Source organism: Enhydra lutris, unplaced genomic scaffold (assembly GCF_002288905.1).
Source record: "Enhydra lutris kenyoni isolate GAN:26980312 unplaced genomic scaffold, ASM228890v2 scaffoldscaffold25, whole genome shotgun sequence".
Taxonomy (NCBI): Eukaryota; Metazoa; Chordata; class Mammalia; order Carnivora; family Mustelidae; genus Enhydra; species Enhydra lutris.
Window position 1 is genome coordinate 22,153,343 of NW_019154109.1, and position 15,342 is coordinate 22,168,684.

Consider the following 15,342-nt stretch of genomic DNA (forward strand, 5'->3'; position numbering starts at 1 on the left):
CCGTTCGATGGTTCCTAACCACCGCCTAATCGTTGGTTCTTGAATAACAGGTGCATTTTGACCACTGTAGACCCAGATACCGGAGTGATAGACAGGAAGGAGCCACTGGAAACCCTGAAGAGGTAAACAGCCATGTGTCCGCTGTGTTTATAATATTATCCCCATCCCAGAGCTACCTGTGGGGGTAGGTGCCCCTCCTGAGCACCTTTCCCTCTGCCTTCTGGTTGGCATGTGTGTGGGTTAATTGCTTCCTCTTTTTTTGTGGATGGATCTTCGAGTGCTTTTGACAGATTTTTCATTGTCTAATGCTGTGTTTGGAAATTTTCAGATCTCTCATGTCAATTTTCAGTACGTCACGTGGGCATGTCCAAATGAAGACCCCAAATGCTGTGGTTATTTTTATTGTACCTTGGATCTCTTTATTAGATGCAACATCAAGGATTATGAGGCTAATTGAAGTTGCATAATGAAATATGAGAAAAGCAGAAATGGAACGAGTTGTCAGAGTTTATCTGGGACCACCTTTTGGGCCCGGGTGTTGTGTTTTCTTATTAGCTGACTTTAGTTATCAATAGAGAATGTGTTTTTAACACGAAGTCAACATTTTTGGGAGATAATTCTATTTTATTTTCTTTTTCTCTGTCTTGTTATTGGTCTCCCGTGGTTTTGAGTTAGAGAAGAGGTTATTTCTTTCTTTCTTTTTTTTTTTTTTCTTTTAAGATTTTATTTGTTTATTCGACAGAGAGATCACAAGTAGGCAGAGAGGCAGGCAGAGAGAGAGGAAGGGAAGCAGGCTGCTTGCTGAGCAGAGCCTGATATGGGGCTCGGTCCCAGGACCCTAAGATCATGACCTGAGCCGAAGGCAGAGGCTTTAACCCACTGAGCCACCCAGGTGTCCCGAGGTTATTTCTTGAAGCCTTCAGATATGCAATTGTGTTTTGTTTTTTGACTTTTGAGATGAGGTGAAGTTAATTTTTTTCTGTTTAGACAGGGCTTCTAAAAAAAGATTAACTTCGTCAGTCGTCCTGCTTCATGCCTGTTGCATCTGTATCTTTATTTTTGTTCACCAAAGAGCCTCAGCTTTGGGCTGATAAACCTGGGGGGGGGAAGCGTATTATCTACAAGCATTGAACAGAAGGTTTGGAGGGCGCCTGAGTGGCTTAGTGAGTTAAGCATCTGACTCTATTTCAGCTCAGGTCGCCATCTCAGGGTCCTGGGATCAAGTCCCGCATTGGGCTCTGCACTCAGCAGGGAGCCTGCTTCTCTCCTGCCCCCAAATAAATCAATTAACTGATTAAAGAAAAAAGAACTTGGCGAGTACAGGCAGTTCCATTTCGAGACCGTGTGGGCATTTGTTTCCGGGAGTTGTGAAGTCCGAGCTGCACATGCGAACATACCACTTACTATCTTTTTTAAACATACCACTTATTTTGAGTAACAAAGTTTTTTCAAACTAAAACCATGGAAAAATTGTATAGACCCTCAGGATGCTTCAAGGGAAACAGGCTCCTGGCCCACAGACTTCTCTGTCCACGCTGCGGAAGAGGCTTGCTACTTATGTATAGGTCATCTGGGAATGAAAACTTGAATTCCCTTTTTTTTGAAAAATTTTAAAGATTTTATTCATTTATTTATTTGACACGGAGATGGGGGAGTGGGGAGCAGGCTCCCCATTGAGCAGAAAGCCCGATGCAGGGCTCGATCCCAGGATCCTGAGATCATGACCTGAGCTGAAGGCAGAGGCTTGACCCACCGAGCCACCCAGGCGCCCCTTGAATTCTCTCGAGAGCACCTAGATTCTGACTTCCTTTTTGTACCTGATGATGAATTTTTGCTTCTTTCAGCTACCGTCTGTGTGATCCTTCCGAGAAGCCAACATACAAGTCGTCCCCACTTTTGGGGGTCTATTATTCAGTGGAGAAAATTGGCAGCCTGAAAGTCGGTGACCCCGTGTACCAGCTGGTTCAGTGACATGGTAGGTGAAGGGCCAGCTTTGGCGCTGGAATGCATTGCCTCGAGACTAGGGCCACATTTTCTTGTGTTGAGATGTTTTTACGTTTTGCTGCTTTAACTCTTGGGAGAAAGAGTGGTTTGTGTTCTGTTCTTTGAAGTTGGAAAATGGCTTTTATTTTTCTTCCCTCCACAATCTGATTTATTTCGCCCAGGCGGCTCTCCCACTTCCCCGGGCGGTTATAAAATGCTGATGCAGGGGCCCCAGCAAAAGACAGGGAGGTGTTCTCAGATCGTGGAAGGAATAAGGAAATGAAGGTGAGCAGGTCTCGAGTTCTAGGTTGATTTTTTTCTGTCTCTGATAGAAAAGTGAGGGGAGGGGCGCCTGGGTGGCTCAGTGGGTTAAAGCCTCTGCCTTCGGCTCAGGTCATGATCCCAGGGTCCTGGGATCAAGCCCCGCATTGGGCTCTCTGCTCAGCAGGGAGCCTGCTTCCTCCTTTCTCTCTGCCTGCCTCTCTGCCTACTTGTGATCTTTCTCTGTCAAATAAATAAATAAATCTTAAAAAAAAAAAAAAGAAAAAAGAAAAGTGAGGGGAAATGTTTAAGTTATGCAAAATCAACTTGAAGAAAACGTTAAATACTTTTTATAAAATTTATTTTTAAAATGTGATTTAAAGTTTGAAAAATATTAGTGCATCAGGGTGCCTGGATTCTGAATAATAAGGTAGAAAATAATGCTCTTACCTGATTTCATCGGCCAAATGCAACCTGACACTTGGAGCATAATGTCCACCCCCCAAATTATAGAAATAAAATCATTTGGAAGACTTCGAACTGAGGTTTTTAAGCAACTCTTTTTTTTTTTTTTTTAAGATTTTATTTATTTATTTGACAGAGAGAGACGCAGCGAGAGAGGGAACACAAGCAGGGGGGTTGGAGAGGAAGAAGCAGGCTTCCCACTGAGCAGGGAGCCCACTGCGGGGCTCGATCCCAGGACCTTGGGATCATGACTTGAGCTGAAGGCGGACACTTAACCACTGAGCCACCCAGGCGACCCTTAAGCAACTCTTTTCATAAAATCTATAACCCAGTTCCGAAAGTCACCTCATGTCAAATTCTTGACTGACTTCTTTCTTCACCTTCTCACTTGAGCAGCCTTGAGGACAACATGGGATACCAGTCCAGACTGCCTAGATCCAGCACCTGGGACATGGGTCCCAATCCTAGCAGATCCTTTTCCTAACTTGGTTGAGTTATTTAACCTCTCAGCCTAGTACCCTCTCTACAAAGTAGAAATACGGCGGTACTCAACAAAACAGTCATCGTAGTTATTTTGAGGATTAATTTAGATAAAGTTGCCGCATTGCCAGAGAAATGTGAGGTGTCCCGATTGGGTGGGGGCGGGAAGCATGGGCGGAGAAAGAATTCACCCAGGGCAGAGCAAAGGAGGTGGTTTATTGACTACACTGCCGGGGAGCAGTGGGCAGCACAGAGAAGAGAGACTGTCTGTTAGGAGGCGGTGGTGAGGGGCTATAGTTATAGGGCAGAGTGAGGGGCTTATGGAGACTTGGGGAATTTTCCCATTTTTGGTAATATTAGAACTCTCCCTGGTTATAAGTAGCCCACTGATTAGGTAGGGCCTGTGGATTAATGAGCCTGTTTGCGCTCAGCTCTCTGGTCACTGTGGGCCATTTTGTCTTGCCCAAGCTTCCGTAGCTCAAGCCTATTGCCTAAGAACAGCCTCTACAACCAACACAGAAAATGCTCAGTAAATATTGGCCACGATTTTTGTTGTCACCATTGCAGAGTGGCTCCTAGGAAAACTGGTGGAAACCAGCAAAAGGTAAACATTCTTACCAGAATCAACTCTTGCAAATCTCTGGCTGTCGTACCCAGTTGAGAGAGAAAAATGGAAGTCCACGTCGTCCCTTCCTTTCCAAATCCAAATGCATTACTTACGGATTCTTTCTTTCCCAGAGGGAGCTGTTGCTTTTGCTTGTCTCATTTTGCATAACTGGGCTTGGCTTTCCGGCTGTCTGGAACTCACAGGTTCTTGGTTCATTCTTCTGGCTTGTTCTTCTGGCTGTCTTCGGGAGTGACACCAGCCTTGAGGACGTTAAGATCCTTTGCACCCTCGTTGAGGACCTGTCTTATGTCCAAGGGGAGGTTATTCAGTATTGCCAAAAATATTTAAAATCGGGGGTGCCTGGATGGCTCAGTTGGTTGAGCGTCTGTTAATTTTGGCTCAGGTCACGATCCCTGGGTCCTGGAATGGAGGCCCTCTACGGGCTCTGTGCTGAGCTCAGAGTCTACTTGAGATTCTCTTTCCCTCTGTGTCTCCACAGTGGCCCTCCTCCCTGCCCCTGCTCATGCATTTTCGCTCTAAAATAAAATAAATAATAAGATCTTTTTTAAAAAAGAGAAACATTTAAAATTTGAACCATATACCAGGAGGGAAAGAAGCAAATTGAGGATAATACCTTTGGACGGGTGGGTCAACCCAGAATCTAAATTTTTTGAAGAATGTAGAACTACTGTCCTTATCTGACAGATTTTTTGCAAAACAAAAGTCAGCTCTTGAGGCAATTCACAACTCATCTGTTCCTTTAGCAAACACCAAACTTCCCTTATCTGTCTGCAAAGGCTTGATTGGCCTTAGGAAACAAAAGCCCTTCTGGGAGGAGCTTCCATTCTTTCTGTGTCCCTTAGTTGTGCATCTTATCATGTCTTTGAAGTTTCAACACAGCTCACAATCCAGTATCTGAGACTAAGGGAAAAAAGGAAAAGAGGCTTTTAAAAATACGAACTACTGTTAAGGGCATTTGTGCCCAGCCACCTGCCTGCAAGTCTTCTTCATTCCAGAGACAAATGCAAGTCTTCAAAATCTTCTCCAGCAATACGAGTAACTATAAGGTTTTCACATCTGTGTGTTTATGTGTTTGTTAGAAGTGTGAGGCATTTTTCTCACTCTGGATGGTATTGCTAAAAGTAATTCGTGAAAGAGCTCTGTTTAGTTGGTTGGAAGACAAGCATTTGTGGGTTTTTAAAAAAAAATTTTTTTTTCTAATTTCTTTTTTAAGATTTTATTTATTTATAGGCAGAGAGACCGGCAGAGAGAGGGGGGGAAGCAGGCTCCCTGCTGAGCAGAGAGCCTGATGCAGGGCTTGATCCCAGGACTCTGGGATCATGACCTGAGCCAAAGGCAGAGACTGAACGCACTGAGCCACCCAGGCGCCCCGGAAGACAAACATTTGTAAGGCTTGGACATTCTAGAACTCTGGAAAAGATAGAAATTAACCCAAATGTTTTCCAGCTTCATGAGATCTGAGGAAATGTTTTGTGTTAAAGCTAATTTAAGTTCGTTGATTTAGGGCGTCTGGGTGGCTCAGTCAGTTAAGCATCTACCTTATCAGGTCTTGATCCTGGAGTCCTGGATTGAATCTGGCGTGGAGCAGGGAGTCCGCTTCTCCCTCTCCCTCTCTCCCTTCCCCAGCCTGTGCGCGTGCTCTCTCTCCCTCACTCTCTTTCAAGTAAATATATAAAATCTTAGAAAAAAGTTTGTTAGTTTAATTAAAATAGACACATTGTTGGGCCCCCCAATAATGGGTCCATGGTCAAAGGAACGAGACTGATACAAAGCGAAGGTCAAGCAAAGCTTTATTTTGTGCCAAGCATCAAGAATCAAACCGATCGTCAAACAGACCAGTCGGGGCCGCTCCTTACAGAGAGGGCCACCCCTCCCTGCCCCACAGACCAGCCTTTAAAGGCAAAGGCCATGTGGCTGGGCCTGGCCACACACAAGTGGCCAATGAGATTGTAGCACACAGAGAAAGCTGCACAGTCACGTTAGGTCACACGTAAGTGACCAATTGAATTACAATTCACCCTAGTAGATATTTGAACTAGCCTATCACCTTGGCCAGAATTGGGGCCCAAAAGGCATCCAAAGGGCGGGGCCCACACTCCTTGGTAGCTAGGGAGACAGTATGCGCCCCCCCCCACTGATTGGATGTCTCCCCCTGGCCTGACCCACCCTTGTATTTGGGCTTTGTTACCTGGGACTGGTTTCCTGGACTTGATTTTAAGCAAGTTCCCGTGGGGGGCGGGCAGGGTCAATTTAAGTTCTACTGCATAAACAACAAAATGGCTGTTCAACCGAGGTGGGGCTGCTCTGGCTAAATAGGCCCTTACAACATCTTTAGAGTTATCAATATTAAACGTAAAACTTTTATTCTACTTGAGTTTACTAGCAAATAAGTATTTGCTATCTCTTGCAATTTATATATATGCTCCACACACACACACACGCACGCACACACATACACACACACACACACACACACACACACATATGTATATATGTAGACTACACACCCAGTGTGGAGCCCCGTGTGGGGTTTGAGCTCACTGAGATCAAGACCGGAGCCAAGATCAGGAGTTGGATGCCCAACTGGCTGAGCCATCCAGGTGCCCCCTTCTAAGAAAAAAATAATAGCTTGGGAGAATGACTCTGCCTAAGTTCTCACAGTTTTTTTGGTTAATCTATACATCATTGTTGGGAGCTGTTAAAACACAAAATTCAAATAAATTTGAAGATATAACTGGCTCTAGTTAGCAGTTCCTGAATCTGGCAGCAAACCAGCCAGCCAGTAGCGGGGAGCTTTGAGGAGTTGTACGAGGTTTTTCTAGAAATAAGGGTGGGCAAGAAGGTTGTCAGCAAAAGAAAAGGATTGTTCCAGGCAGGATCACCTTCCTTTAGGGAAGGGGGGGGGGGGCGTCTCACCATGCAGATTACACCATCTTCCTTTGGGAGATGGAGAAGGCCCCGGTGGCCATCTCATTGGTGCCCATCAGAAAATTCTTGACTTCGGGCACCTGGGTGGCTCAGTCAGTTAAGCATCTGCCTTTGGCTCAGATCATGATCCCAGGGTCCTGGCATCGAGCCTCACCTTGGGCTCCCTGCTCAGTGGGGTGTCTGCTTCTCCCTCTCCCACTGCCTCCCCCCTGCTCATACTCTTTCTCTCTCTCTCAAGTAAATAAATCAAATCTTTAAAAAAGAATAATAAGTTGTAGAAGGTTTGTGGAAAAGAATCCTTGAAAAGGAATTTTAATGTGTGGTCGAGCTGGCTAAGATTAAAATGAATAGAATTAAAAATAAGTTTTAATATCAAAAGTAAGCTGGTGAAAATTATAATTTGGGTTTCTCTATTAAAAAGACAAAGTGGGTTTTCTTGTTTTTGTTTTTCTTGCACTTTTGGTCTGTTAACTCTTTTTGACCTTGAACATTCCAAAAGATTTGTTGAACTCATTAGGCTTATTCGGTATATCAAATTACATGAGAAGCATCGTCAGACAAGGGGTAATACCAAGCCTTCTTTTTGTTGCGTTGTAAAATTGTGGCAAGTGGATTAAGTCCATTCTTCTGAGAAAAAAAAAAAGGCTGCTCGTTGCCAGGCCTTTGCCATATGGATGTCCTCCCACCGTGGCCACAGTCACGCAGGTGGGTGAACAAGTCCTGTAAACGAAATGAACCGCCGGGGTTAGAGGAACCCCAAGAAAGCCACCTGGTTCTCCCTGGCGAACCCCATTTTTCAGGTTTTGCCTTTTTTCACGCACCACGGTACACTTAAGATGACTCAAGTTACGAACAGACACAGACAGAGAGACGTTTGTAAGATCGCTGAAACAGTCTACCAGCAACGCCTGACGTGTCAGGTCCATAATCCCGAGACAAAACAAAACAAAATAAAACTGTTTTTATGCCCAGAGTCCTCAGACCTCCCTCTCCCTAGACCCTTTGATCACCTACACCTGGAATTCATTCAATGGCAGTTAGTACTGGTTCTCAGTATGTTCCTGTGGTTGTAGCCTACTTTCCCGATGGGCTGAAGCCTTTCCCTACTGCAAGGCTGATGCCCCCCCATAGTAGCAAAGACCCTGTTAAAGAGTGTGTTTCCCACTTGGGGTCTACCTTCATGATTTCCAGTGATCAAGCACCACGTCACTAGACAGACCATACGAGCCTTAACAATAACCTTGAAAAATTTTTAGAATTCTAGTGGCAGAGAATGAAACAACCTTCTTCTTTTATTTTTTAATAAAGATTTTATTTATTTATTTGACAGACAGAGATTACAAGTAGGCAGAAAGGCAGGTGGGGGGTGGGGAGCAGACTCCCCGCTGAGCAGAGACCCCCCCCCCGATATGGGGCTTGATCCCAGGACCCTGAGATCATGACCTGAGCCGAAGGCAGAGGATTAACCCATTGAGCCACCCAGGCGCCCCGAAGCAACCTTCTTCTGATCGTCATGAGGTTGAAGATGCTTACAAGATCCCAGTTCGAAGAATCCTGTGGGTCGCAGCGTAGAGCCTGGTGACTAGGTACCCTGGAAGTGTCATCAGAGGAAGACAGCCATTCTAGCCCCATCAAAAGAGACGTTTCCTGGTGCTCCTGACCATGGACACTGCTGCAAATCTAGAAGGTGTTAAGTCTGGGTACACATCACAAAGCAGGAGAAGGGCTGTCCATGACACCTGGTCCTATGCAGACCGTGAAGACCTAGAAATTAAATTGAGGGGGAAGAGAAATCATGGACTTGATGTCAGCTGCTTCCACCCAAGACCAAATCAAGACTTTATACTATGTACATCCTTCTCCTTTTCCTTCTTTTCCTTTCCTTTACTCTACTCTGGTCTTAGCTTGGAAAGACAACACACTCGTTCTATGTTGCAGGCCATTGCTAAGGCTAAATTTACCTTGTTGAGTTAAAAGGGACCTACCAGTGTGGGGATTCACTCCTTTTGACAGATTCCCTATTTCCCCAGTTAGGAATAAATGTTGATGAGGCTAATTTTCGGGGCGCCTGGGCGGCTTGGTCAGTTAAGCATCTGATTCTTGATTTCAGCTCATGTCATGATCTCTGCATTGTGAGATTGAGCCCTGTGTCCGGCTCTGTGCTGAGCGTGGACCCTGCTTGGGATTCTCTCCCTCTGCGCCCCACCACACCCTGGGTTCATGCACAGAGACAAACACACTTTCTGTCTCTAAAAAAAAAATGGGGCTAATTTCTGAATTTTTTTTTTAAATATTTTATTTATTTATTTGACAGAAATCACAAGTAGGCAGAGAGGCAGGCAGAGAGAGAGGGGGAGGCAGGCTCCCTGCTGAGCAGAGAGCCCAATGCAGGGCTCCATCCCAGGACCCTGAGATCATGACCTGAGCCGAAGGCAGAGGCTTTAACCCACTGAGCCACCCAGGCGCCCCTAATTTCTGAATTCTTATAATGATTACAGAGGCTGCTGCTGAAGCAGTAGCTGCTCAGGGCAGATCCGCAGAGTCTCTGCCAGAGTAGTTCTTGATAAAAGGACCCCTCTTGATTACCTTTGAGCTGAGCAAGGAGGTATTTGTGCTGTGGCCAACACCACCTGTTGTACCTGGATTGACACTTCTGGGGAAACTAAAACTCACCTAAGATCACTGAGCAAGCCACTTGGCCTAAAGGATGACCCCTTCCGTGGAGAGGTCTGTCTTTGATCAATTTGACTTGATTGGTTTGGGTCTTGGGTACCAAGGCTTCAAAGTGAACTCCAGACACCGGGGATTATCCTGCTTATAGTGATTATAATAATCTTCCTACTGCTTTGTATCCTCTCAAAACCTTTTTCTATTTCTTTCTTTCTTTTCTTTTTTCTTTTTTTTTTTTTTTAGATTTTTATTTGAGAGAGAGTGAGAGAGGGAAAGTGAGGGAGGAGCAGAGGGAGAGGGAGAAGCAGAGTCCCTGCTGAGCAGGGCGCCTGATGTGGGGCTCGATCCCGGGACCCCGGGATCGTGACCTGAGCTGAAGGCAGGCACTTAACCGACTGAGCCACCCAGGTGCCCCTGTATCCTTTGAAAAACTTTAAATGTCTGATCCTAACCACTAGCCACCAAGCACATGATCTCCCTAAGACGACGATGAAAGGAGAAAAGGAACAGAGAACAGACTTAGCGAATGCAGACCTTGAGTCGTAACCTGTGAATTTCACAGAGATAAAGCAGAAGCAGCAGGACCTGGGAATGCCACACAGACGATCAGGAGAAGCTGCAAGCCCCACACAGCAGAGCTGAGACTGATGCCAGTGCCTTCGATTTTGAGCACAACTCTGTTTAGCTGAGAGTCTGGTCCAGAGGGAGGAATTACTAACAAGAAAAGTGTCTTCACTCAGTTAAGGCTTCAAGCCAGTAAACCAAGACTTCCTATCTGACCTGACTGCGGTTCCCGTTCCCCTAGAATGTACCCTTTGACCAGGCAACATGGAGCTTTCTGGTGAGAAAGTAGGAAGCCCACTAGCAGACCATTCTCCCGAGGGCAGCCTTGCCTCAACAGTGCGTTCCTTGCTAATGAAGTCCGTTCTTCTTTTTATGTCTTTTCTCTGCCTTGAAAAACTTTTGTTTAGCTCAGTGGAGCTCCCCTGTCCTTGCTAGAAGGGATGCCGTGTGACTCATGAACTGGTTAATAAAGTCAATTAGGTCACACCTGCATGGGATACTGGAGCTGGGAGGGGCCGTGAGAGGCCAGGTGCGGGTGGCAACACGGGTCTTAAGCGAGGTGCCAGCTGTGGCACGGCGAGGGATGCCTGAGTGCCCAGACGGTGCACGTGGCTGAGATGCTGTTGGCCACTGGGCCCGGAGCAACTCTTAGCCTTATCATCCAGAAGTCCCCCATCCAAACCCAGGACGCTTGCCCCGAGGCCCACCCCCTAGAAGCATGGAGAAGTTTCCTTTCTGGCCCGCATTGCTGCTGGGCTTTAAAAATCACGGTGATGTTACTCATCTCCATTGTGAGCCTAGTCTGGTTTCTGCATTCTGGATTCTCTATATCAGGTTGGTTAAAGCCGTGCAAAGGTAGCAGTTAATATTTGCACGGGGGTCACTTATTCGTTTAAATTTCATTCTGTAAGAGTTCATCTGTTCCACTGTTGATGCAGTACACGTTCCTCACGGTGAGTTTAGAAAATACCAGCGAGGTTGGGGAAAGAAATTACCCACTGTCACTGTTAAAGATTGTATTCTGGTTGCTTTTTTGTTTGCTTAATGTAGCCATGATCTGTGTGACATATGTAATATGTACATGTGTATATCATATGTACCATATCCAGATAGATGTTGTGTATCATGTGATATATATGGGATCTGTGTCATCTATATATCAGATACATATACGCAGAAGTATGTATCATACACACTTTTGTAGCCCTCCCGGCTTCTCAAACGTCATTTCTGATGGGATAGCTTCATAACATCACATGTAGAAATACACACCGTGTTCTAAACACCATTTTATAGTATTTGACACTTGGAATATATCCAATTTTGTTGCAAATAATAGTATAACATATATCTTTGTATGCAGAATCATGTTATTTTATTATTTTTTAAAGATTTTATTTATTCATTTGAGAGAGAGAGAGCACACACGCACAGGCAGGGGGAGGGGCACAGGGAAAGGAACAGGCAGCCTTCCTGCCGAGTGGGGAGCCCGTGGTGGGGCTCGATCCCGGGACCCCGAGATCACAACCCCAGCTGAAGTCAGACCTTTAACAGATGGAGCCACCCAGGTGCTCCCAGGGCCGTTTTACAATAAAGTGTTTTCTGTCAGTTAGATCGCTAAAGTGGAATTATTGATGTGCGGGATAAAGACATATATTTCAGCATCTTGACCAACGGCTTTCCAAGCGTTCTTCCCCTGGGCCCCCCTCATGCCCCGTGGGAGAGATCCTGGCTCTGGGCTCTTGCCAGACCTGGGTGGGCCTCTCAGTCTTGATGGGCTGCTTTTTCCCGTGGAGGTAATTTGGCGCAGGACGTAGTTTATGTGTCCTGCATTTTATCCTCATCGAGGCACCGTTTTGTGAGTGTTGGAGGTATTTATGACCTGTAGGAGAAATAACCAAATAATCAGAGGTCCTTGTCGTTGATTCAGGTTTCAGGGTCCGGGAGGCCTCCATAGGATTTCACCCACAGCAGCGACAGCACCGCCCCGGGCCATCCTCAGCTGGAAATGAATCCCCATTTTCAGCTTTTTGAAGTTACGCGTGCTCTGAGTGAATGCAGGAAAAGTATTAAAGGCCGATTCAGAAATAAGAAGATAAGTAGATTTAACGTAATGAGGACTTTTGAAATAAATCACACGGTCTGTGGAATTGTTTTGAATGTTACTATGGTGATTACGCTTCTGGATCCCTGATGTTAATATTGATGAGTGTTTAAGAAAGCTCGAAGAATCGTGTTTTAGGGGGAATGGGAAATGAGATCACCGTTTTCTGAGGTGCCTTTTACATGTTAACACAAATTCCTGTTGTCGGTCTTTACGTGGCTGTTGAATCCTGTCAGCCTTTTGCTCACGGGTTTTGGAATCGGGTTGTACGTGAGTATGGAAGTTAATTTATAGATCTTGTTTTTATTTTCAATTAAGCCTCTGTGAAGCCATCTGGAAGTAATGTGTGTGTAACTGCCAGATACACTGCCTGGAATTCCAAGTATGATGAAGAAAAGATGGGATTTTAAAAAGAATGGAATTTTGAGAGCAGGAGAGAGAGGAGGAAAGCATGAGCAGGTTTTTTTTAGGTGCAAATCATTTTTTTTGTAACAGAGAAATGAACTATTTTGGTATGACTAACCAAAAATCCTCACCGAAGAAATATGTGAACAAATTAACCAACTTATAATTTTGTGGTTTCTTTAATATTAATAAATGTGAATCTTAGTTGTACTTTTTCTCTGGTATTTATGAGTGTGCTTTAGGGCTTCTCTCATTTTATATTAGAATGTTGTTACTGGCATTTATTTTTCTTTACTCTTTTCTAGTAGCCTAGCAAGAGGGCTTCCTTCCAGAGTTAGGAGTGGACTCCGAAAACATTACCTCCCCTGGTGGGTGGGTGGCGGGGGTGGGCATCATGCACGACACAGAAGGCCCACTGAGACAGGATGGCCAGTGACCTTGAGGAGACTGTCAAAGGAAACTTTGAAGTCAGCCATTGAAATAGAGAAGCAGATTCTTTCCTTTTAAATTTCTGAAGAGAGCAGCTCCTGGCTGGCTTAGAAGAGCATGCGACTCTCGATATCGGGGTCGTGAGTTCAAGTCCCACGCTGGGTGTCGAGATGACATAAATGAATAAATAAAAACTAAATTTCTGAAGAGAAATTACAGAAGGAGATAAACACAAAGACCGAGAGCCCAGGAGCTGTCTTTCTGTGGAGAACATGGAGAATACGTAGCTCAAGTCCTCTGTCCTGCTGAGGTGTATCGCTCTCTGCTCTGTTCCCAGGGCACACATCACCATCGATCAACGTTTGTCTGTGAGAAGCTAGGTTTCTCCTGTTTCACCTGTGAGAAGCTAGATTTACCCAAGCCCCTTCTCTCTCCAGCTTATTCCTGAAAGAGGGGGTCACTGATGTACTAGGACAGTGGAAGTAACCTTGACCCCTGTGTTCTGAACACAGTTCTTGGCTTTCACAGGACAGGGGCAGGGAAAGGGGGACCTGGGGTTGGATGAGAGAATAGAACAGATTATATATACATATATATATATATATATATATATATAAAAATCACACATATATATTATATTATATATTATATATATATATATAAAACACATAATATATATATATTCTATACATTCACAACACAGCACATAGTTAACACATGTTAACTATAGTCAACATGCTGTACATTACGTCCCTAGAAACTTTTTCTCTTACAACTGGAAGTTTGGGTCTTTTGACCACCTTTATTTATTTTGCTCACCACTCACCTACTGCCCCTGGCAAACTTGTCTCTTCTCTGTATCTATGGGTTGTTTGTACTTCCATTTTTGTTCTAGATTCCGCATATAAATGAGATCATACAGTATTTATCTTTCTCTGACTTATGTCACTTAGCATAATGCCCTCAAGATCTATCCACTTTATCTTGAATGTCAGGATTTCATTTTTTTTCTTAAATAAAGCTGAATAATATTACATTGTAGGTAGACACCACATTTTCTTTATCTGTTCATCTGTCCAGTGGACGCTGAGGTTGTCTCCATGTCTTGGCTGTTGGAAATAATGCTTCAGTGAACATGGGGTGCATAAATCTTTTTAAGTGAGTGTTTTTCTTTGGATAAATACCCAGAAGTGGAATTGCTGAATCCTATGGCAGTTCTGTTTTTAATTTTTTTATTTTAAAGATTTTATTTATTTATTTGACAGAGAGATAGAGAGTACAAGCAGGCAGAGCGGCAGAGGGAGAGGGAGAAGCAGGCTCTCTGCTGAGCAGGGAGCCCAATGTGGTGCTCAATGCCAGGACCCTGGGATTATGACCAGAGCCGAAGGCAGATGCTTAGCTGACTGAGCCACCCAGGCGCCCTTGTTTTTAAATTTTTCTTTTTTAAATATTTTATTTATTTATTTGACAGAGAGAGATCACAAGTAGGCAGAGAGGCAGGCAGAGAGAGAGAGAGAGGGAAGCAGGCTCCCTGCTAAGCAGGGAGCCCGATGCGGGACTCGATCCCAGGACCCTGAGATCATGACCTGAGCTGAAGGCAGCGGCTTAACCCACTGAGCCACCCAGGCGCTGTTTTTAAATTTTTGAGGAACCTCCATACTGTTTTCCATAGTGGCTGCACCAATTTACATTCCCACCAACAGTGTACAAGGGTTCCCTTTTCTCCACATCCTCCCCAACACTATTCACGGTTCCATACAAATTTTAGGAAATTTTTTCTTCCTTTTTTTTAATTTTTAAAGATTTTATTTTTAAGTGATCTCCACACCCAACATGGGCTTGAACTCACAGCTCCAAGATCAAGAGTCACACACGTTCCACCAACTAAGCCAGCCGGATAACCTAAGATTGTTTTTTCCTATTTCTTTGAAAAATGCCATTGGAATTTTGATAGAAATTGCATTGACTCTGTAGCTTTCTTTGTGTTCTGTGGCTATTTTAACAATATTAATTCTTCCAATCCATGAGCACGGAACAATTTTGCATTTATTTCTGTGTTCTTTAATTCCTTTGATTAATATCTTCTAATTTTCAGTGTACAGATCCATCATCTCCTTGGTTGAATTTATTCCCAGATATTTTCTTCTTTTTTATATATATGGGATTATTTTTCTTAATTTCCCCTTCTGATGGTTTGTTGTTCTGTATAGAAATGCAACTGATTTTTGTATATTTTTTTTACTGACTTCAGTTATTCTAATAGTTTTTGGTGGTATCTTTTGGGTTTTCCAAATATATGATCATGTTATCTGCAACACAGAGATTTCCTTCTTCCTTTCTGATTTGGATGCCTTTTATTTTTTTTCTTTCCTAATTGCTCTGCTAGGGCTTCCAGCACCCTGTCGAGTAAAGTGAGAGGGTGGAC

At 44.3% G+C, this 15,342-nt stretch overlaps 1 protein-coding gene across 1 annotated transcript in view; it reads left to right on the forward strand.

The window, feature by feature from the left end:
* LOC111151097 (mitochondrial amidoxime reducing component 2) overlaps positions 1–12,698 on the forward strand; it is a 32,656-nt gene extending 19,958 nt beyond the window's left edge. The window contains exons 6-8 of the mRNA XM_022508869.1: positions 51–122; positions 1,845–1,975; positions 11,910–12,698. Of these exons, the coding sequence (XP_022364577.1) occupies positions 51–122; positions 1,845–1,971 (199 nt within the window). The 3' untranslated portion in view covers positions 1,972–1,975; positions 11,910–12,698. The remainder of the gene's footprint in view (positions 1–50; positions 123–1,844; positions 1,976–11,909) is intronic.
* The last annotated feature ends 2,644 nt before the right edge of the window (positions 12,699–15,342 follow it).